The 23,886-nt window shown below is 45.2% G+C and overlaps 1 protein-coding gene across 2 annotated transcripts; it reads left to right on the top strand.

Annotated features, from left to right (window-relative positions):
- The first annotated feature begins 475 nt into the window (after positions 1-475).
- Positions 476-17,175, top strand: LOC126475216 (uncharacterized). Of its 2 annotated transcripts, XM_050102876.1 has the most exons (4): positions 476-890; positions 1,876-3,289; positions 3,718-3,795; positions 14,442-17,175. In XM_050102876.1, exons 1-4 carry the CDS (start codon positions 825-827, stop codon positions 15,143-15,145), a joined length of 2,262 nt encoding a protein of 753 aa, XP_049958833.1. In that variant the 5' UTR covers positions 476-824; the 3' UTR covers positions 15,146-17,175. The 2 variants fall into 2 exon arrangements, with proteins under 2 accessions (XP_049958833.1, XP_049958834.1); XM_050102877.1 differs by lacking the exon at positions 3,718-3,795 and having other exon boundaries at positions 14,442-17,174.
- Positions 17,176-23,886: the final 6,711 nt, after the last annotated feature.

The following is a 23,886-nucleotide window of genomic DNA, read 5'->3' as shown; positions in this document are numbered from 1 at the left end:
AAGGGCTCCTGTAATTGACCGTCTGCAGCGTTATGGACCAAGCGTCAAGCGTGGCCCCACGTGTAGAGGAAATTGGCCAGCCCTTCTCCTCTTCTACCTCCCCCTCGCCACTCCCCTCCACAGCCAGCAAGCGGTCTGTAACAGAGCGCGTAAGGCGAAATATAGTTCGCCGGTAAAGCACGCCTGCACGAGTGGAAGTAATGTTCGACAAAGTCATTGCGAGTAATGAAATCATTTACCGGCGCGTAGTGCGTATGTAGAAGCCTTTTTTCGCCATCGCAGTGCTTGCATGAAGAAAATTTTCAGTCCTAGCACGGGAGCGAGCGCCGTGCCCGGCGCCGCGGAAGGATACGGCGCGCCAGCCAATGGCAGAGCGCGCCGGGTGGTGGGGATTTGGCGGGAGAGCGCGCGTGGTGGTGGGGGCCGTGAACTTCTCTCCGGCGCAGACACTACTACGGCTCAGTCGTGCCGGCGCTTGGACGGAGATAGTGTTTCCATCGTACGCTGGGACGCAGTTCTATTTCGGGTTCCGTGTGCGGGGATTTGCTGGCGCAAGAGAACTGTCGTACGGCCGCTGTTCGTCGTGAGATGCATTTTACTACATCGATCGCTGGCAACGAATTGGCTAGTTTCAGATTTTGCTGTGTTATGCTTCGCGTATCGACCAGCCGTCGGAAAAGTTCGTGTCTTCGAGTGTTACAGTGCTGAGACTTGAGACTGAAAGCTAGTGTTCTGTGGTCACCGGAGACTGTTTCTTCAGTGACTGTTCGCGGCGAGTGACTCGTTTGTGATTGTCGATAGTGTGCTACGACGACGCTGCCGAGATGAACACCTTGGATATGCCTATGAGCTACGTGCCCGCGCTGGACGAGCAGGACGCTGTCGGCAAGGTATGCGCGCCTGCGCTGCTACCTGTTGTGTGGACGCCGAACGCGCTCCGCTTGCCGGCCGGCGTCGCGGGCAGGCGGGCCGCGTTTGACGTGGCAAACCCGCGCAGGCCGGCTGAATGCTGTCGCGTCTTCCCTCTGCCGTCTTCTCACAAATATATGCATTGCCCGCGGCTGTACTGTGGAGATTATGCGTTACCATTCACGGAACGTGATCGGATTCGTGCTGTGTCCGACACTTGGGCTGTTACCTGTCTCGCTTTCCGAGTTTGCAGGTTGATAATTCTGCGAGATGATTCGAGAGTTTCACTCCTCTTGCTCGGGTGTTTGTTCGTTTAGGATGTAGTTCGTGCTGGATCTGACTTCAGAACACCTGTAGAAGAGTCATAGGGAATGCTCTGTATAGTAACGATGCTGCTCCATGTGACATGTGGATGTTATTGTTGATCAGTTTCATATCACGGATACGTCAGTGTTGTGTATATAGTAGTGTTCTCTGCGTGATCCCTTAATAATAGTGGGCTCCGCAAACATGTTAAACATTCCTAATGCGTTCGATATATAGTGTCAGTCTCCGGACTTGCTCTTTCCATTTGGGCAGTCAAATCAACAATTCTTAACCATAGTTTCGTAATATGCTTGTCACCGGCGTCTGTTTTAAATATGCTTGAGTTCTAACAATGTTAACTCTTAAATGTAACTTTTAAATGTCGACGGCATTCATAATCACAATTACCTTCCGATATCACAATGCAATAGCGCGTGTGTTAAGCAGTAACACTCATTTAGGAATGCGTATGTTCACTATATTGTAGCTAATAGACAGTATTGACGCTGCAGTCGATAAACACTGTTGTCAACTCAGTTTCTCTCATTACTTGAGTCATGAACTTGCACATGTTTTCATTCTTTGAAGTGTGTATGTGTGCGTGAGTTGATGCGGACGCGCTAGTTTACTAGTTTTTATTTGGTTGCCCATCTCTTGCAGGATGCGGGAATGGAGACCCTGCCGGTGGATCTGATGGCTCTGATTGACGACTGTTCCGCCGACTGGGCGAACGATGATAGTGAAGACCTGCTCGCAGCACTGGGAGGCGAATCTTTCGAGCAGGCGTTGGAGGAGGGAGTGACACTGCTGGATGGCGGCTGCGGCCTGATCGAGGAGGACGTGATGGATTTCGTGGCCGAAGAGATAGCGGCGGCTCCGTGCGCGGATGTCGAGTCGGAAGCTCAGCCGGCCGAGACGGCTGACGGCGCGTTATCCCAGCCCACGACGCCTCGCAAGCACGTCGATCCGCTCTTGAATCCGGCCTTCTTGTCTCCGTTCTCGTTATGTTCCATAAAGTACGCAGACAAGGCGGCCTGCCACCCGGGCGAAAACATTTGGAAGAAGTTTGAGTTCCCCACGGACGTAGCGAGGGATGAGAGTACACTGGTGGACTTGAAGGAATACGCCAAGAAGTTTCAGAAGGGCATCCCTCATATAGATTGGGACGCCGAACTGGCGTACTACGAGCCCGCGGCAGAGAAGTCGTCGAAGCGGAAGGGCGTCAAAGAAGAGCGCGATATTATGTGGAGTCTGCCGCAATGCGACTTGGCTTACCTTCCGTTGCCGATGCCGACCCCGGCGCAGCTGCGGCGGAAGCTGATGGGAGAGGACACTCCTCCTACGCGGCCCGGCGTCGCCGACGCCGCCGTGGCTGTCACCCCTGACAACAGCCTGCTGCTGGCCAACCGATCCACCACTGTGCCGGCCGCGTCCGCCATGAAGTCTCGGCCGATGCGCAGCCTCCTCAACACCAAGCAACAACAGCAGCACGTCGTCAAGACCAGCTCTCGAAGCCTGTTGCTGCCCACCGCGAGAACGAAGGTCCAGGCGGCTGCAGGTGCCGCAGCAACGCATGCTGTTGTCAAACAGAAGGCTCCGGCGACGACGACCTGCGATCCGGTTCCACCTGCGGAGACGTCAGTTGAGATCAAGGCAAGTCGATTCACAGGTCCGGAGGGCGAGCCCCTTACATCGAGCCGTCCGGAGACGCCTCAGTCTATAACAGAGTCCGAAGACGAAGCGCCTGTCTTCCGGCACAATACTATAGACACGATATTCACCTCATCTATGTGCGACCCGTCTTCGTCGACAGTGTACCTGACGCCGAGCGATTCCAGTGGCAGTCCGAAGTCTACAATTGGCGATGAAGACGATGATGATGATGACGAAGAGGAGGAGGAGGAAGAGGAAGAAGATTACGAACATCAGAGCTTGAGATCTCCGCCGGAATCTGTGATTAGGGAGGAGAGACCTGCACGGACAGTTTTGCCCTACATTAGTGATCACAGTTACCATCTCAGCAAGAGCAACGTGCGGATAGACGGCCTCGGCGTGCAGACTCCTTCGGATTCTGGTGAGTTGACTTTCTTTACTAATTCAGCTGTCATTGCTTATTAGCTCTGATGTTGGGGCAAGAGAAGTGTTCGGTAAGAGTTGTCGTCTGTGTCCAGTGACGTAATGTCAGTGTCTGCTGTTAGTCACTCCTTCGTGCGTAATTGTTTGGTCGTGAGTTTGCGAAATCAGTGAATGTGATACTAAAAACATGGTTGTGGTGACAGATGTATAGGTTAGACTTTAGAATAACATCGTCAGCCGCGATACTGTTGACGTCGTTCGTCGCATGTTTTTTTGTGTCACTGGTCAAAGCCGACGACTCGTACCGAACATTCCTCCAGCTCCCTCATGTTTACGCCCACAGTGGCGTTTGTCATATTCGTGATTTTTTACCGCGTTCAATTTATTCATTCACTTACTAGTGTCTTGTTGCATTCATTGAATTAGGACGTCCATTACAATCGGAAGATGAGTGGGATAACGATTTGTATAACCGAACCTCAGGCTACGCGAGTTCGGATTCTGGTGAGTTGAATTTTTTTTTTTTTACTCGTTCTAGAACTGTCGTTGCTTGTTAGCTCTGGTGAGTTGATTAATTTTACTCGTTCCAGAACTCTGTTGTGTTTACGCCCACTTTTAGACTGCCGAATTAGTGAATTCTTGGCGTGATCTATTTACTCAGATATTAAATCTTGCCATATTCAATGACTTAAGGCATCCATCGTTATTTAAAGAGGGGTGGGCGTAAGTTTTCATTGTTCCGCTGAGCGTCAGGCTCCGAGTTCAGGGCCGAAAGTTTTACGACCCTGAGAAAAAGCGCGGGAAAATTGCGCGGGAGATCGGTCATAGCTTATGCTGGTTTCGGGGCCGCGTCATGGTGGGGCCTCCCCACCACGGTGGCTACCCTTCTCCTCCCGCGGGTCAGCTCCCCTTCCCCTTCGCGGGCGTCTGCTCGCGTTCCATCGCTGCTGCGCGGATGCCGCTACGACTCGCCGGTTTGGGGGTTTAAATTCAGAAACCGGTTCCGCCTCTTTAAAGCTTAAACTCTGCTGGCTTCGATTGTGGCATGCACGATGCGTCTGAAAGAACGTGGTTATTGCTCATTCTTACTCTGTTAGCGATTCAATTGTTCTTTCTGGTTCCAGTTAGTAGCAGGTGCAATGCTTAGTTACGTTACAGGGGTAGCTGGTGTGCATTATGCTAGTAAGCAGTACGTGCAGCCTGTTGTGACTGGGCGTGATACGTTGCGAATGTTTAGGACGCCCCACGGCGGGGCACGTGTCCATGTGGGTGGGTCGCCGGCCGGCCGGCCTCTCATTCATTCGTGTTGACGCTGGCGGCTGCTCGCGTCATGTCGCCCGGCTGACCGCACTGATTGGCGCTGACGTCACGGCTCTAGGCCAATGGGTCACTTAGCCTACACGCACGCACGAAAATTGTTTCTCACTTATCGGACAGGTCTCACCAGAGTTACGTAGCATGTCAGCGGCTTTAGTTTACTGCTCACCCTTGCCATTTCGTAGTAGAGTAATCTTTTTGTATGAAACATTGCTATTGCAGTGAATAAAGGTTTTCACAAATTATTGCAACGATTCGCCTTTTGTAATCCTTCATTTTCTTCTCAGTTTTTACTTACCATTGCCAGTTCCTTATTGGCTAGCGATTTATCATTAGATGATACATATTTATTGCATGTATGGAACATAGCTGAGGGCTTGTGTGGCTGTGACAAGATGGAAAAACGAAGCAGTGCAGCACATCTTACCACAGTTACACGGCCACCGCAACGCTCCATACATGCAATATGTTCCATCTGATGATCAGTCACCAGGCGGTTGGAAACCAGCCATGGTAAATAAAAGATAAATACATTGAACTACAGTAGGCGACTGGTTGCAGTAATTTCTGGAAATTTTTCTGTATGTCTAGATTAAACCTCCAGGATCCAAATACATGATTTTTTTTTTTTTTCAGACGACTAGGTTATATTTTTACGTTTGGTAATGTTACTTTGGCGTCGATATGTAGACACAGTAATAATGTAATGCCATTTGAGATTGTGTTGATGTATCATATTCCGAAAGGCGGTAAACAGTCGGCGGATGAAATTACTGCATTTATTAGTATTAGGCCTGCATGACGCTGAAATCTATCAAAATCTTCTGTAAAATAGCACTTCTAAGATATCTGAATTTCTGCTAGAGTGCTTTACATTTTTTCTCAAAGCTGGAACTTAGAACAAGATCTGTAAAAATTCGATGACAGTGTAATACGGGTCTTACTGGGCATAGAAGAATTCCAGGCAAGACGGTCAGTGCTTGAATCTGGTCAGACACTATGCTAGAGTAACACGTGAGTTTCAGATGTGCCCGTCGTTACTGTTGTTGGTGGGTATGTCACTTACGTTACATTGTTGTGGCGTAAAAAGATAAGATTAAATTGCTTGACTTCTTTGAGTGGGTACGTCTACAAATTGTTGTTAAAACGCACAGTGGTTGTAGTTTAGATTGGAGCTCTCAGTTCTCATTTTGTCTCCTTTCTTCGTATTTCTCCAACGTAATAGTAATTTCAATGTTATGGGCATCTGCTACGTACATAGTTCGTGCATGATTTTTCTTTCCAATAATTACGTTTAGGTATTTTAGCCATGGAATTTCGTCCTGTATTACGCACTGTAAAAGATCCTATCTTGAAGGATGGAAATCCCACAAAACTCTTACATGACTTCTATTTTCCGAAGTTCTACTCATGTTACGCCTGACTATTTTTAACGCATTTTTGACTGCTTGGAGCTCTTAGGCCTTGGCACATTGCTGTTCGTTGTGAACCCTGCAAACGAGTGTTTTCATCATCTTTCACGCATTTTAGACTAGAGGCGGAAGATATTCATAGTTGCCTCTTGGAATAGCTAACAGACAGTGGTCAATATAATGACGGCAGGGAATTTGCAGTAAACGGGGTATAGCACAGAAGTCATTGTGCAAGGATGTTTGGCTCTGGATTTGTTTGTAAGCTTCATAGCACCAGTCAGTTTGTTTCAGTGTAGTAAATTATGTGGCAGTTAATACTTAAAGATACTTTAATATTGACATTGCAGGACAGGTTGGATCAAAATTCACGAATTGGCTGTGCAGCTGGTCATAGTTGTTTAGTCAGCTACCATTGGCCTATATAACACTGGATAAGAACTTTTATAAAAAAATCTTGACGTTGTACTAGCATGGGAGTCCGCACAAATTTTTCGAGAAGGAAGCTGGCGAGACCCCAAAATAGCCATATAAACGAGTTGTTAAAATCAGACATGTCACAGGCTAACAATTTTAAGTGATCTAAATATTACTATATCCACTCAATATAAGAGTAAAAACTATACTCCAGATCGAGGGGGAGCAAGTGCCTCCATTCTTTCTGCACGGTTACTTTCACCATATCTCAGTTGCAGTTTTTCGAAAGATCAAAAAATGGTTTAAATGGCTCTAAGCACTATGGCACTTAACATCTGAGGTCATCAGTCCCCTAGACTTAGAGCTGCTTAAATCTAACCAACCTAAGGACATCATACACATCCATGCCCGAGACAGGAGTCGAACCTGCGACCGTAGCAGCAGCGCGGTTCCGGACTGAAGCGCCTAGAACCGCTCTGCCACGACGGCTGGCTCGAAAGATGCGTCAAATAACTCTGATACTACAAATAGTATATGCAGGTGGTGATGTATAGCTTTCATGGATGTTGCGAACTGTGTTATGCTATATACAGCTGTATCGATACATTTTATGAGAGACGATTGATTTTGGCCTAAGATTAGACCATCATCGGGCCCAAAAACCGTGTAATCTGTGTAATTGGAATAACAGTTATCAGGTGTACATTGTTCTGTCACTTGGTAGTAGCTGCTTATACGTGACCTTGTATGCCTATTCAACCTCATAGACGTTTGTCACAACGTGTATCATGTTAAATGGACGTAACAGGTTTCTGTCGCCCAGGTGATGGTCAAATCCTAGACCGAAGTCGATCTTCCTTCATAATAAAATCTACCGATACGGCTGTGTATAACATAATGCAGTACTAAATTTTGACGTTGTTACACTGCCGTCGGTGTGTGTGTGTGTGTGTGTGTGTGTGTGTGTGTGTGTCTGTGTAGGGATTGCTTGGTGCATTTCCGTATAGCTCGCCTGTGCACGTGTCAGTTGGTAGGCGGCGGGCCGGCACGGGATTGCGTGGTGTGGCTGAAGCGTGCGCAGACGTAGTCGCACAGTGGATTTCGGTGGTTGGAGGGGAAGGGGGTGTCTCGCCGGCGGGCATCGATTTTAGCGGCGGCGGCGTCGCGGCTACTGGCGTAGTGGCCGCGACCTTGCGCCGGCGAGCACGGGGTCGCCGACCCCTGCAGAGTCGCGAGGCGCACCTGCCTCTTCCGTCAGCCCGCCTCACAGTAAACTCCGTGACCATTCCGGCTCCAAACTACGTTCCCTCAGGATCGCACAGTGGGTTGATAGCCAACACGCAGAATACGTAGTGAAGGTGCATGGTGCATTCCAGTCACATGGTTCTCTCTCTCTCTCTCTCTCTCTCTCCCTCTCTCTCTCTCCGTAGCGACCACAGGCATTGGTAGTTACTATTCGGGTCAAGGTCAACGAGGCTGCCACGATGTGTGCTGATTATGTGACTTGCACACCTTTCATTGTAATTGTTGGTGTAACTTGACTGCCAAGCCTAGTTCATTTGTTCGGAATCGTGCTTCCTGCTATTGCTTCACGGAAGAAACTGAATCTGGGATAATTTCACATTCTGTGACGCTATGTTGACATAAAGTGACAGCGAATTAGTGAGCTATGACACGAATTTGAGGGTCGTGGCCATCTTCCAGGCTTTTTCCTTCATATTGCTGCCGGATAGGTAAAAGTAAGGCCCGTACTATTGAGTTGAAAGCAATTCGTTCAGTCCGTTTTACACTGTGACAAGTCATTGGATGCCTACTGCTGTCTTTTTGGACCTTCTTTTATTGCAGCAACTCGACGTCGCGTGGACTCAAGTCGGTGGAAGTCCTCTGAGAAATATTGAGCCATGCAGCTTCTGTAGCCGTCCGTATGGAGGATTGTGTGCGGGAACTAACCTCTCGAGTGTCTCCTAAATGATAGATTGGATTCATCTCGGGCCATATGGATAGCCAAATAATTCACTCGAATTGTTCAGAATGTTCAAACCAATCGCGAACAGTTTTGGCCCAAAGACTTGGCGCAATGTAATCTATAAAAATTCCATCATTGTGTGGGAACATTGCGTCAGTTTATGGATGCAAATGGTCTTAAAAGTGGCCAGACATCCAGAGGGCGCAGTCCATTCCATGTAAACACAGCCCACACCATTATGGATCCACCACCAGCTTGCACAGTGCCTTGCTGACAATCTGAGTCCATGACTTTCTGGTGTTTGCGCCGATTCCTGAGTCTGCCATCAACACTTCGTAAGTGAAGTCGGGATTAATCTGACGGTTTTCCATTCAAGGGACGAGCCCGTATAGTCGTGAGCCCAGGCGATGTCATGCTGTTAGCAAAGGAACGCGCGTCGGTCGTTCTCTCCGATAGCCCATTAACACCAAATTTCGCCACACTGTCCTAATGGATACGTTCGGCGTACTTCCAACACTGATTTCTGCGTTTATTTCATGCAGTCTTTCTTGTCTATTAGTGTGACAACTTGGACGCAAACGTCGCTGCTCTCAGTCGTTAAGTGAAGGCCGTCGGCCACTGCTTTGCCAATGTGATTTTGTATTCTCGGCACATTCTTCACACTTTGGATCTCGGAACATTCAATTCCATACCCATTTCCGAAATAGAATGTACTATGCGCCTAGCTCTTACGATTCCGCGTTGAAAGTCTATTAATTCTCGTCGCGCGGCCATAATCATGTCGGAAACCTTTCCACATGAATCACCTGAGTACAGATGACAACTGCGTCAATGTACTGTCCCTTCATCCCTTGTCTGAGCGATATTGCCACCATCTGAATGATTGTCCATATCGCTATCCCTTGACTCACCTCAGTGTATGTTGACAATAGCTACTGCCAAATAGTCATCTGTGTCACGAATTCTAGCGTCGTGGGCATCTTCTAGCAATTTCCCTTCATGCTGCTCATCGGACAGATACTGTGTTACGAGATGAAAGTGCTTTATTCGATGTATTTCATAACATGTTCTATACAGTCTTGGTCCGTATACATTCCGGCTTAATATAGTAGATAACGCACCCTGCATTTCTTATGTGGGCGTAACTGTCAAATCCGTTCACTGATTCTCAGTGGTTGCACCTTTATCGAAAATCTATTACTACGTAAGACAGTCTTCTGCTTACGTAAATGTAGGTACCACATCGTGCGAGTCGGGAAAGGATTGCCATATCAGGTGAACGGCTGCTCTCGTTAGTTTTTCAGCTTGCTTCATCTTCCTTGACACGGCATTGGGGTTTCCTTGACCACACACACACACACACACACACACACACACACACACACACAGGCCCTGTTTCTCCGCTACTGGTAGTGCCGGTCCCCCGAAAAAGTTGTTCGGGTCAGCGGAAAACTTTTGACGGCTTGAGCAACATGATTACGGAACGAAAGCGCGCGACAAGCGACCTCCGTTGGCAGTCCCGCCTGCGTGACGCGGAGATTAGTCTAGTCAGCGGCTGGAGCGCTGGGTGTGGTCGCAGGTACTTGGCCTCCTCGATTTCTGCGGTCCAGCCTTCCATCTTAGTGATTTTCCGTTGTGTATGTAGTCTAAAGCGTGTGAGAAGTTCCTCCTTCTAGTGCTAGAGGCCAGCCACGGTGGCCGAGCGGTTCTAGGCGCTTCAGTCCGGAACCGCGCGACTGATACGGTCGCAGGTTCGATTCCTGCCTCGGGCATGGATGTGTGTGATGTCCTTAATTTAGTTAGGTTTAAGTAGTTCTAAGTTCTAGGGGACTGATGACCTCAGATATTAAGCCCAATAGTGCTCAGAGCCATTTGAATCATTTTTGACCTCTCCTCCAATGCACTGCCCTTTTACACCTTGTAGTGCTAGAGGCATCAATAGTGAGGAATGTGTGAGTCGTTTAGCGACAGTGATGTGCAAAACTGAAATATGCCTTAGAGCACGGCCTAATACCCACAACGATAAATCCCAAGATAGAAGGCTGGACGACAGAAATCGCTGTCAGAGGAGACAACCTTTGGGCTCAACCAGTGCTCCAGCTGGTGTTGGAACTATTATATGTACCGGATGTCTCTAAGAGTCGTTCAGTCTCTTTTGTGGTGTTTCGGCAGATATTTGCAGTTTCGTTTGAGGATCCTGTAGCTGCAGTCAGCCCAAACAATTACTGCCCGTCACACACTTCATGCGACGGCTAGTGCCAACTTAAAGTATCGATTTGTTTCCTATTACAAGCAAAATTTTTAAATCGGAATTTCACGTCCCCATTTGATAGAGCGTTCCCAAATTAGTAAAATACGATATTTGTTTCATCGTACGTAGGAAACGGGACCGTATAACACATCAGTCGAGCAGCGAATCGGCGGGGCTGCGTGCTTGGTGGTACCAGTCAGGCTAGGCCAGAGCTGCCGCTGGTGGAGTGCTGGCGTTTTAGCGTTTTACTGTCCATGTTAATACGTAACGACAAAACAAATTCGCAGTAGACCAATTTCGTACCGCTCTGTCAAATGGGTTTGAAATTCGGTTTTTAAATCCATTTTACCTGTCACGGGAACCGAAACAGTCTACCGTTGATATTGAGCGCCGCTTATGAATGACGTCATCAGCATTGTTTTGGGCTGACTCTAGCTTCACGATGCACAACCGAAATTGCAAATATCTCCTGAAAAACCAGAAAAAAATGCGGCCGGCGACGCTCAGGAGACACCCCCCCCCTGTATAACAAAAGTTGCTAAATAATCCACGAGATAATGCCCGTTCAGAGATTCTGTCAAGTGCCCAGTGTCTTTTAGTTCGAAGGCCTGCTGGCTGTAGGTGTAGCACACCAATCCTAGGTTTTTTCGCTAATCTGCTTGTCCTGGCTGAGGATTAAGCAACCGCCCAGAATACTTAACCTTCACCTAATTGTCGCAGTAGCTAGTCGCTTAAAAAATGCTCGCACTACCTTCTTGTACCATTCGCTGTTTCGCCTTGCGCATTCTGTCCATTAAGCTCGATTTGTAATAATTAGGTGCACGACGGGTGAGTTATTCTTAAACCTACGTAAGTGGTTATTCCACTATAGCCCCGTGCTAATCGCCGGCGTGGTCCGCCGTCTGGTGCGTACGCGCGGGCTGCGAGTGTATCGGCTCTCGGGGCGTGGCGGCAGCTGGGCGTGGCAGGGGTGGCCCTGTCTGAGGCTGCGGCCGGCGCCGCCCCCGCACTCCGCCAGGAGGAACATCCCCTTTAATCCGGCCCCTCCGCCGGCTGCGTAGCAATGGTGCGCGGTGCGGCCAGTTCGCAGAAATTTGACGGCGTCTTTAAAGCCGCGCGCGCACGCCCGTTCTTGGTCCCGATTTTGACCCTTGTCTCAGCGTCTGGGTTGATACTTAACTCTGTAGCTTTTGTGTATTATACTGTGTCTTCTTACGGTTCATCGTATTTGGCTCGTAGCAGGGTAGTAAACAACGGCGCAAGAATAGAAAAGCGGATTTTACGTATTGTTTTTGTTTGTACGTTTCGTTGTCAAGTTCACACTGAAATCTTTGCGTCACAGTATCGTTCCACGTAGTTTAAAAGCCATAAAATAGCTCCGCCTGTGGTGTGATTCGATTCTGTAGCGCAGAACTTACAATGTCTATCATGACTTACTTACGAAGAAAGGAAATATTGCATTCACAACTTCCTCGAAGTCTGAAACTGGTAGGGAGTTGGCGGGGTTAATGCTTGTCCAAACAGTTGGAATGGCGTAATCAAATATCGAGCGATTAAAGTTTCACGGCTTGTAGTTTACCTGTCGCAGCAGTCGTTCTCAAGCCTGAGGGGTGTCCTGATCTGAAGGTGGTAACCCGAATTAAAAGGTCCGACCTTGTTCAGCGCCATTTTCATGCAGTAGCCTCTAAACGAAGCTACTGCACATTGCAAGGCTTGCCGAATTGGAAAGGAAGGGATTTGTTTAGTATAGGCGACGATTCGGGGGTGTCGGTCTGACTTAGGGTGCTGCCCTTGAAGCAGAGGGAGCAGTGGCGAGGCGGTGTGGTGTCGCAGCGGCCGGAATGTGTGCCAGACGGCGGGCAGCGGCCGTATCGATCCGTCTGGAGCAGCAGCCGACACTGCCGCAGTCGCCGCCGGCCACGCCCCGCTGCCGCTCTCTCTCTCTCTCTCTCTCTCTCTCTCTCTCTCTCTCTCCCTCTCCCTCCCTCTCCGGAAGAGCGCGGGCCTTCAAGTCTACTATGGCTGCACGGGATGAGGCTGCGTGTTCGGGCTCTAATAATCGTTACAGCAGGGTCTACAGCGGTCGAGAGCATGCATAACTCACCAGGAGCAACGCATCTAGCCCGGTTACGCCCCACTTTGCTGTGTTACCTTGGCGGCAGCTGCAGGAATATTCACTTCGGTTTCGATGGAAATTATGCGACGGCACCTGACTACTCGCAGCGAAATTTTTTTTACAATGGTTATTCATTTTCCAGTATTTCTCCGTTTCGAAATTTGTCACAGGTCTTTGTCAAAACTCTTACATGATCCAGCACCACGTCATCGTGGAAGCACTCCAGTAGTCTGTCAAATACTTAAAAAAAATGTTGCTTTGCCGACGATTTCTCATGACGCTTATCTGTGGCAAGGGCAATGTTTAAAGTTGGACGGGACGAATGTACACATTTGCTACGGGACCTTCAGCAGAATTCAACCTTGATACCAAGTGTAGTGGGATGAGTGTATCGCATCTCTTGCCGCGGCATAATTTATTATTTGTTCTGAATCCATTTCGATATTTTTGCATTTTTTTCGATGTGGTTAGCACAGGTTGATTCTTGTGGTTATATCATGGCATCATCGTACATCCCCAAGGAAGGGTAGTAATATGAGGATAACGTATAACTTTTAAGTTTGGAGTGGAGCAAAGTGGCTAGCGTGAAGTATCCACTATAGTGGAAGGCTATATTTTTATTTGAAAAGAAAAGTTATAAATCAGGAACAAGTGAGCGGATATGTTGGATGTCCAATCAGGAAAAGATCTCAACTTCATCCCTTTACCTAATGGGACAAGAACGAGGTGGCTGGTATCATCAGAATCCACTGAAATCCAAAGGCACTGACCGATATTCAGTGCTAATTGCAGCCTGCTTTACCTAGCAGAGAATAGTGTATTGCTTATTTCCAGACATGACGAAGAGTAAATGTATCATTGCAGGTAAGGGTCCCCAAGATATAAGCGATAATCGTTACCTCTGACAGTGGACATCTTATTATTGCAAGGTCTTTGCTTTCCACATTTTGAGAGTTGGCAGTGTGAACCACAATAAGAGGAAAATTGCCGAATGAAAATGGGCTCTTAAAGTGTGTATCGTAAAAGCAATCTGCAACTTTGTCACTGTGAAACACATACCTTCTACTGAGCAGGTGCTCATAGCTCGCAAAATATGCGCCTAAGAGCACGACTTCACTGGACAATTGTTTCTGATTGTCGTCTATACTTCCTCGTCCCACAACACGGAAAGCAAAGAGCTTGCAGTAGAAGAGGTCTAGTGCCAGAGGGTCAGAACGATTTTCACTTACAACTTTCGACTAAGTCGTTTCTGCACCAGCATTCCTTACCTAAAATTGATGTATCTACCCTTGTGCATTAGCGTTCAAAGTTTGCATCATTATGCACGGTCTTGTGACCAATTAGAATTAGTAGACAGTGCGTACGGTACGTATTTGCAGAGAGTAACTCTCGTATTTATTTGGAATTCTTCGGCCCATTCTCAGACGTTTCTCCAGCAATGTAGTGTACACTACTGATTCTCTTTGTTCACAAAGTGCTGAACTATGGCTCGTAGTTCTGAAACTTGTCGGTCAGCGTCCTTGAGTTCGCTAACATTTTCCGTCTGGCCGCTGACTTAGTTGTCTAAAAACAAAACTTAAGTGTGTACCTACGCAAGTGGTTGACTTGAAAATGTGTCGGCAGTGTGACGACCTTGGATTCAGTTGATAGCGGCGTACGCCTTGTTTTTTACAGAGGAGGAGATCGACGTGGTGTCGGTGGGCGGCGACAAGGGGACCGCGCGACTTCCCAACAACCCGAGCGCGCGCGACCGGCGCCAGATCCAGATGAAGGTGGCCACGGCTATCCACCGCCAGAGCCGCCACGACGCGGCGGACTCGCCCACGGCCTCCAGGAAGCGGCAGGCGGCGCCGCCGACCGGCAGGAGCAGCAGCTCCGTGAAGCGCGCGCGCAACGCGACGGCGCCGCTGGTGCTGGGCCGCGGCAAGGGCAAGGGGAAGGCGTTCGGCGCCGGCAGGGGCCGCCGGAGGGCCAACGCGGACGAGGAGCCCGACCCGTGCGAGAAGCGCTCCATGCACAACAGCATGGAGCGCCAACGCCGCATAGACCTGCGCAACCTGGTGGAGCGCCTGCGCACCGTCGTGCCCGCCACCGAGAACAACAAGCGCGCCGCCAAGGTGGTCATCCTGCGCGAGGCGGCCAAGTTCTGCCACGAGGTGACGGCGACCGTCGACAGCCAGGAGGTGGAGCTGCGCTCTCTGCGCTCCCAGCAGACCGGCCTGCAGCGGAAGCTGTCGTCGCTGCGGACCGAGCTGGCCGTCATCAGGATGCGGGACGAGCAGGGCAGCTGCTTCGGCAACGATTACTTCACCGTCGAAGAGATAAAACCCGAGCCTGTAGAAGTGGACGAAGACTTCCGGGAGTACGGCGGGTTTTAATCTTGCCGCGGCGGCCTGTGGGGGACACTAATTTTAATAACTTCAGTACAGACTTTCAGCTGTGGGGTATCTGATTTGTAGCACTCGACACGAATCGGTGCTACCGGCTTCGGAGTCACTGACGCTGCACGCTTGTGTTAGGACCGACGCGCAGGTCCCGAGACTGCTAGATTTTTGTGGATTGTGGCCACTCGGTAATATTGCATTCGCTCGGAATATTAAAAAATTCCTTGTCAGATAGCAGTTATTTTTTTTATGCGACACTAGGGTTGGCTTCGATTAAAACTTCGTGCCGAAATAGCACACGGACCTTGTTCTGCATGCTTACTCCGAAAGGACTCTTGCTGCTTCATAGTTTCCCACATGAGGTGGGAATGCGTAGTGTAAGATCGGATACCGTTTGGCATTTACGTTAGTTCAGTGTAAAATACAATGTAAATTGATTATAAATGTGTGTACATATAATTGCGAGAGAGAGGTATCGGGTTCTGTGGGCTGATTAACTGTGTTCTGTAGTGAGGATGGATGAGAACTTCTTAATTTCCTTTTTTGATTCCTAGTTTAGAGTGTTTATCCTCACTCGTGTAACTTACCTCATGGCCATAAACACTTTGTGAGTGCACAAAGCTTAGCAGAAGTGATCGTGTTCAGATGACTGTTTAACATAAAATCAGTGCCCTTTTCCTTCTTCGTACTACTGGAGAACACTAATTAGCCTGTAACATGCTAAAAGCCAAAGCCTTTTTGCTCAGTTTCCATTTCTCATAGGAGTAGTGTATAGCTGTAGTTTCCTTTGTACAAACCTAGCATTCATTGAGTGCCTTTGAGACTGTTTAATGTTTGGGTTGTAAGAAAGACTAAAAGCTTCTCTTCGGCTTTAGTTCTTTTCTGTTTATCAATGCAATTAATTTTAGCTCTTTAGAGGATATGCTTTGTATTCTACACATATTGTAATTTTTTGTAGATTGATATATGTTAAATAAACTAGTACATGTCAAGGTAGGGTTGTACCTGATATTCATATTAAAAGATTGTTACTGTGTGATGTGTGCAGTTGCTAGGGCTTTCACCCCTGTTATTTTGTTCTTGTTGATAAAGTTTTTTGTAATTTTGTAGCACTTCCGGAATTTTGTAAGCAGTTTAGACAGCTAGTTGTATACTGTACTGATTGGGTAAACTTACTGCTTATTGTACGTGTTACCATTAAAATTTTTCATATTTGGCATATGATTATAGTGTCTTGCTATGTCTGATAAGATTTTTATATTTTGTTTATAAAAGAAGATTTTTAAAGTAAATATAAAACACAGACTTGTTATGTTTGTGAAGTAGATAGATTTTGATTTTTTTTTCTCTTTTGAATGCACAAATTGGAAACACAACTCTTCCCTATAGTTTGAATCTTAAAGTGCAGATCAGAAAATCCTTTTATGTATTTGTTAGGAAGTACATAGGTGCTACAACATCCACCAGGTAGGAATTTTCCAAATTTATTGTCAATGCTTCAGAGAGTAAGCATCAAAGCTTGAGATGCCATTAGTTAATCCTGACGTCAAGTAATATTTGATACAAATTCATATGTTGTTCAGTATTTTTATTGTAGTTTACAGGAAGAAGTTAGAGCTGTAGTTAAGGATTATCCGTGCGTGCCTTAATTTTATTTGTATTTTGTACCAGTGGCAGAGTCAATGAGTGTTTTTAAAGATGTAATTTGTATCTGCACGTTTAATGAGTTTGGGATTATGATGTGGCAATAAGTTATCTCCTGTGACATGAGAAGTTTCATTTTTCTCCTAAAAATCAACTTGATATGAGAACTTAAATTATATCTAACATTGATTTCTGATTGAGCTAACTGTTTCTGCTTAGTTGTCAGTACATGGAAATTAACAAAATTGGATTTATTATAAATTTTTTGTAATTGTGGTCACTTTGTAAATGATTAGAGGTGCATTATGTATCATACTTTCAAATAGTACTTAATGTTCTTACATTTGTACTTAAATACTTTTTTATTAGATGAATTTATTCCTTAAAAGTATTTGTCTTAAAGCTTGGTTGTAGTTCCTTTGTGTTTAATATATTAATCACAAAAACATTTGACTGGTGGTATTCTTTCTAAATCACACAAACTATCAAATCGGTAACACACTTTTAATTAATTTGAACCTTCTCCTAAACTTTTGTTGCATAACATTGATAAATCCATGGAAAGATAAACTCACAAAATTAATCAAATCAGTGCTATTTACAGAATCAAAATATTTGAAGGAAGTCTGATATTCCGTGCTGTCACAAGACATGTAGCTAGAATTGATGTTGAGCTATGCATAATTCATTTATTTGAACTAGTAACATCAAATGTTGCTGTGGCAATTTAATCTTGTCTTATTGTGTACAAAACTTTGAGTTCAACGCAAAGAAAAATATTGATGGAACTTAACAGAGTAGGAGGAGGTTAGTGTATTAGACAGTAGCTCGTTTTCATCACTTTGAAAATGGCTGACAAAAATTATTACACACGTTAGATATTAAATACAATTGAAACCACCTGCTATCTATCTGCAAGGCAAATTGGATAAGTAGTAGCTGCAGGCATCACATTTGCAATTATGGTTAATTAGTCCTTTAATTAAATTGTGCATCAGTCAATGTGTTAGAACATTTTGTTGAATACATTAATAAAAAACATCTATAGTAGGAAGTTACCAAATACAAAAATACCAAAACCAATTTAGGGTCATTCTTGCAAGAGTAGCTGGCTGAATTTCATGAAGAGCCCCTTGACTGAATTTCAATATTAAGGAAAAGCTTACATGTGGTTGACATTTATTTGATTCACTGCACAAATTACAAGAATTTAACAGGATTGCTTCACACATTTTACAACAAACATCCTGACTTCCACAGTCACAAATTTTGTGCAAAGTATTCAGTTTATAGCTGACATCAAGAAAGAAGGTAAGAGGTATAATTCTGATCTAACATTCAGCTGTACATAATGAAGACTAGTACACATTTACCAGGAAGGCTCATTCAAAAAGTCATAAATATCTTGTATGGTAGAGAACTGTGGATATGGTGAATGGAAGTTTCAAATAACATTCTCACACTTGACCTTCAGGGAAGTGGCAGTGCATCTAGAACACCATTCTAGAATCAGGAATGCGATCCCATGGCCAAAGGGTTAGGTTGATAGAGAATTAGTTGACTGTATTACTGTACACTGTATATTGTTTCAGCAATTTCTGAGTGTAATCGGATTACAAAATATTAGCAGCCCATATAGCCTGTATGATGCCTTCACCAGGTGAATATGAACATCGCAGTGGTAAGGTTACTGCAGCGCAGTCTTGTTATGCTGCAGGTGCAGGTAGTGCAAGTAACAATGTGACAATGCTTCATGGATGGCTGTGGCTCAACATTGCCTGAAACTTAATAGACAATAGTTCTACTCAAATCACTTGTTCTTTCAGTATTTTGGCAGGTTGCCAAGTTTTTAAGGAAAACTAATTTAATGGATACAGCTTCCTATAAATTGACAATCATATATCTTGAACAAATTACAGCAACACAATAACTTGTATATTGTGACAAAGTTTATGTTTACAAGGTGTAAAAAATGACTGAAAAATTGGGCAAACACAAAGGAGTTTCAGTATAGGAACAGGGGTCACATTTGAATATTTTCGGCGCTACAGGAAAGTAATTGAAATCTATCTTCACTCAAAATGAAATGTAATTCACAGAAAAAGTATATGTAAAACGAAATATTTGGGATAGTCAGCTGTCAGTATTCGAACATGAAAAAGTGTATTGTACTTAGCTGATGTTCCACACAGCATTTCTTTAAAAATGAAAAACAATCAAGTCATAAAAAGGTCAAAGTAAATGAAAAAGAGTATACTTGTATATACAGACTCGTCACAATTAACGTAAGTATGTCGTAGCAAATTTTCAAACCGACCACTATCTTCACGCTGGCATAGCAGGGGAGACCGGGAACAAAAGTAGCAGAGTGTGAAAGTAACATCCCTCTCCTACCTTCCCATGCAGCTCCGAAAATGACGTGATTCAAACAATGTATTCCCTTCATGTTTCCCAACTACCTACCAATTGTTGTCCAGTATTGGAGAGTGTTGAGTGTGGCGCAGTAAAACCGTCTTTTCAGTGTCTCACGTAAGTTTTCTCAATTTTCTTAGTTTTGTGGTAAAGTGGCATTACGCTGTAAGCGTAAGGCTACTGTAATGATTCAACTATGTGAAACTTTCAGTTTTATGCCATCATTATCAACTTTTTCATTACTTGTATAGATTGTGTCTAAAATACCAATTAAACAGAAAAGCGTGGTCGGGGACGAAAGTAACTGTTTATTTCGTCCCCGTTACTGAAAAAGTATTATTAGCTGCAGGTCCCCTGTTTTTTTCTTTTTTTTTCCTTAGCGCACAGTAAATTAGGTATGATACTGTTAGGAGTAGCAGTGTCTTGCTGAACAAACTCGTTATTACTGAACAGGCTTGTTATTTACTTAGTTATTTCGTTACAGGGAATTATGCCACGAACACGGGTTAGGACGACTGCAGGAGGACTAACTCCTACTACTGTATATCAAACTGCGGTAGATGATGTTGCAAATTATAAGTACTAGAGCAGCAACAAAGAAACACAATGTATGTCATGTGATATTGCATCGGTACATTAAAAAAAAAGACAAAGTATGAATGACAGCACACCAAAACCTCGTGTTGGATGTAGAAGTATAAACCGAGTATTCTCTGGTGAACAACCAAAAATTATAACTGAGTACGTGATTAAAGGGTCGGAGATATTTTACAGACTTTGCCCTAAAGATATCCGTAAATTAGCTCACGAACTGGCGATGACAAACAATATACCAATTCCATCAACTTGGGTGGACAATCAAACTGCTGGTCCAGACTGGTTTTCAGCATTCATGAAAATTAATCCCCAGTTGTCTATTCGGTCGTCTAAGTCTTGCTCGAGCAACGAGCTTTAATCCAACAAATGTGAATGTCTTTTTCAACAACCTGGCTAGCGTTATGGACATCTGGAATATGGACGAGACAGGTGTCACCACTGTTCAGAAACCAAACAGGATTGTTGCTAAAATGGAATAAAGCAGGTAGGAGCTATCACGTCGCTGAAAGAGGCACTCTTGTCACTGTTGCTATTGCCATCAACGCTCAGGGAAACAGTACACCACCTCTCTTTGTATTCCCTCGCTTGAGGTATCATGACCATTTTATTCGAGACGGCCCTACCTCGCTTGAGGTATCATGACCATTTTATTCGAGAGGGTCCTATTGGTTGCGTTGAAGCAGGAAATGAGTGGCTGGATGCGAGAGGAAGAATTATTGTTATTCTTCCGCCATTTCGTAAAATGCGCTAAAGCAACTCTGAGCACAAGTGTTTACTGCTTCTCGACGATCACGAATCTCGTATATCCGTTAGAAGCCTGAATTCTTGCAAAAGCAAGGTGATTGTTATGCTGTCATTCCCACCGCACTGTGCACACAGGATGTAGCCTCTAGACCGTTCAGTTTATGGTCCATTTAAAAAGATGGTGAATGCTTTTGCTGACAACTGGATCAAGAATCACCCGGGAAAGACTGTTTCAATTTATGACATCCCCTCAATTGTAAGGGAAGCACTTCCACTTTCTGTAACTCCCAAAAACATTGCAGCAGAGTTTCACTGCACGGGCATAGTACCATTGAATAGGAATGCGTTCAGCTAAATCGAATTTGCACGATCTTCTGTCACTGATCGCCCAGCACAAGCTTCCAATTATGGAAAGCAAACTATGTCCCTAGCAGAATCATTAGCGATTTCTAGTGACCCATCTGAAGCTGGGAGCACATCTAATCCTGATCCAGTAGCAATTTTGACCGACACTCCAGAGAAACTGGCTATAGAAGAAGGGCTATAGGTCCATCCCCAGGTGAAATAAGCGGAAAAGGAGCTAAACTTAGAAAGCAGCCGGCCAAGAGTGCGAAAGCAGAGAAAACCTGAAGAATCATCATAGGAAGACAATGATAGCTACTGCCTTGTATGTGTCAAGCCTTTCCGCCACAGTCGTCCCAAAGGGAAGTGGTAATAAAATGTAGCTTAACTTATTATGTCACTTTCTAACCTACCTTTACCGGGGACAAAAGTAACAAGAACACTGATGCCTTGAAATTAGTTTTACAAGTACCAAATATATGTAATTTTGTGGAAACTAAATTCATTTGGGTTAGGAAAGCTTCAGAGAACACACACATTAGTGGCTTTTGTTTCAAAAGTTTGTAGGGAGGTAATAAAAAAATGCAAAATGTTACTTTTGGCCCCGGTCTACCCTATCGTTAATATCCAACTGCGATCTTTAGTTCCCGTATTCAAATTCCTTCGATTTTTGCTGTCCTTCTACTCTACACTTTCAGTAAAATGGTTTTTTTGCACCCTGCGTAAATCCATTGTTGAACCATTTCAACTGCAAACACGCTTTGTAGCAGGCGCAGTTTCAGTTGCGAAACATTTTGGGCAGCATGAGTTTACCTGACTGGATCTTGAATGATTCCCGTCTGTTTCACAACTTTTTGCGATACCCTGTTGATATCCGTAGTATTCTCTAAGTTTCTGACTGAGGAACTGAGTCAAATTTGTATTTTTAGCTTGTAACACTCGGGTCACACTATTTTAGTTTTTTTTTTTCCAGTATGAACCAAATACGAATTTTTCGCACGCAACAGAACACAGCACACAAGTAATCAATGTCATCATGTGGTAGCATACCTGACCGTCATAAGCACTTGGACGTACAGCGTGTAATTTCCAAGGTGATTAGCCATTTTACCCAGTTTAGTGACTCGGCACTCTGAACTGTTGCTCTAGGACCCACACCACTTGTTGACTTTAGAGATATGCCTGTGTAGTAATAAGTGGTGTCAGACCATTTTCCAGTTCTTGTACTTACATAGTGTGTTCATTTCATTTGTATTAAAAAAACGTGGTATTTAAAAAGTTTAGAAGAAAACCTGAGAATATCAAGGAAAAATATGAAGCACAAATTGTTATAATAAAATTTAATGGATATGGTTTACCTATGCACCATGCACTCAGATGATCAGAAATGACCGTTTACAGTTATTCTACTGCAGCGTCAACATCACTTTTCATTTTTATGTATTCCACAAAGAATTGGATTTTCTTTTCTTTAAACACTTTGCGTTGTAGTGGGCACATGATATCCTGTCAAAGTATGAGTTGACAATGAGCAAGGTCTTCATTGTTCCAACTTCCATTCTTGGTATTATTTTTTTTCATCTGACCACAGAGTTCACGATGGGAAAAACACGTACATCGAACAGTTTCTCAACTGTCGGTAAAGGAAACTTAACTTTTTATATTATTGTTAAAATAGACAGCCGAGTGGTTATTATGGTCCGTGCAACGTCGGACGTCTGGCGAGCTTTGAAGCGTTCAGCATATTTGCTGGGCTGGTGGTGGTGGCTTACGAAATTGTCTCTCAGAGTCGCGATGAAATGGGAAAAGTCAACCTGACTGTTGTCTGAATCTACGCGGTGCCTCATTCTTGTTTGCCACCACACGTTAACTTCATACAGTTAAAAACCGAAAGAGTGTTATGAAGATACGTCCGATTTTTGATCGTTATGGAACTTGATCACGTTGAAGACTACACACACCCATTAATTATTATGAAGGCAAGTGTGACTACTGCTTACAGAAATGCTGTTGTGGACAGAATACCAGTGGGACAGATAACTGATCGATCCTATAAGAGGTGATCAAAAAGCCCCCACCCGTCACAGGTGCACTTGTCAACGCGTTTCTAGTGTGTTGCACATCGAACAGTATGTCGGTGGGCTTCAAAGCGGGTAGCAGCGTTCGGTGGTATGAGCGACAAGTTCTTCACGTGTATCCACGTGTGGTAGTGTACACATCGCGCTTTAACTAACCCCATAAATGGGGTTAGTCCGATGATCTGGCAGGTCAGTTGATGGGTCCTCCATGGTGAATCCACAGTTTTGAAAACGTTTTGTTCAGATGCTTGGATACCTGTCTGGTACAGTGAATCGATGATCCACCATGTTGCAGGTACATTTGCGGTTGTTGCTCTAATGTTACGTCTTCCAAAAGTGTATGTAGGTGTTCCATCAGGAAGCGTTCGTATGCTGTGGCTGTCATGCGATTTGGCAGGCACACAGGCCCTATCACCAGGCCATCAGTCATACCTCACAAGATGTCTACGAGGACTTATCTTGGAGTCTTGTTTGCCTACTGTCATGTGGGTTCTCTAACGCCCATGTACGAGAATTGTGGGTGTTCATGATACCATTGCTTGTAAATGTAGCCTCATCTGTAAATAAAATTTATTGCACGACGTCTCTGTGTGCAGCCAGTCATTCACAAAATTGGTGTCTTCGTATTGAGTCACCTGGTTGCAGATGTTGCAAGGCCTGCACATGGATTGGGTACAAGCCGTCGGAATGTAACGTACGCCACTCTCACGTTTGGGGAATATCGAGCTGACAGCTAATGTGCCATGTACTGGTGATGGGACTCTGTTGTACCATTGCAATAATGTCGTCCCTTTCTTCAACCAACTGGACAGCCTCACGTTCTGACGTTACGTGTTCTGGATTCACATACAGTTTGAAAAACAGGGGGTTCATCGATCAGGTCAACGTCTCTGGTATTCTGTTACAGCCGCAGGGGCA

This window comes from Schistocerca serialis, chromosome 4 (assembly GCF_023864345.2).
Source record: "Schistocerca serialis cubense isolate TAMUIC-IGC-003099 chromosome 4, iqSchSeri2.2, whole genome shotgun sequence".
Lineage (NCBI taxonomy): Eukaryota > Metazoa > Arthropoda > Insecta > Orthoptera > Acrididae > Schistocerca > Schistocerca serialis.
The sequence above is the reverse complement of the archived record's forward strand: the minus strand, read 5'-3'. Positions and strand labels throughout refer to the sequence as shown.

Coding starts and splice junctions, on each gene's coding strand:
- LOC126475216 (XM_050102876.1), top strand. CDS start 825: ATGAACACCTTGGATATGCCTATGAGCTACGTGCCCGCGCTGGACGAG. Junction 891..1,875: donor AGCAGGACGCTGTCGGCAAG/GTATGCGCGCCT, acceptor CATCTCTTGCAG/GATGCGGGAATGGAGACCCT. Junction 3,290..3,717: donor GCAGACTCCTTCGGATTCTG/GTGAGTTGACTT, acceptor TCATTGAATTAG/GACGTCCATTACAATCGGAA.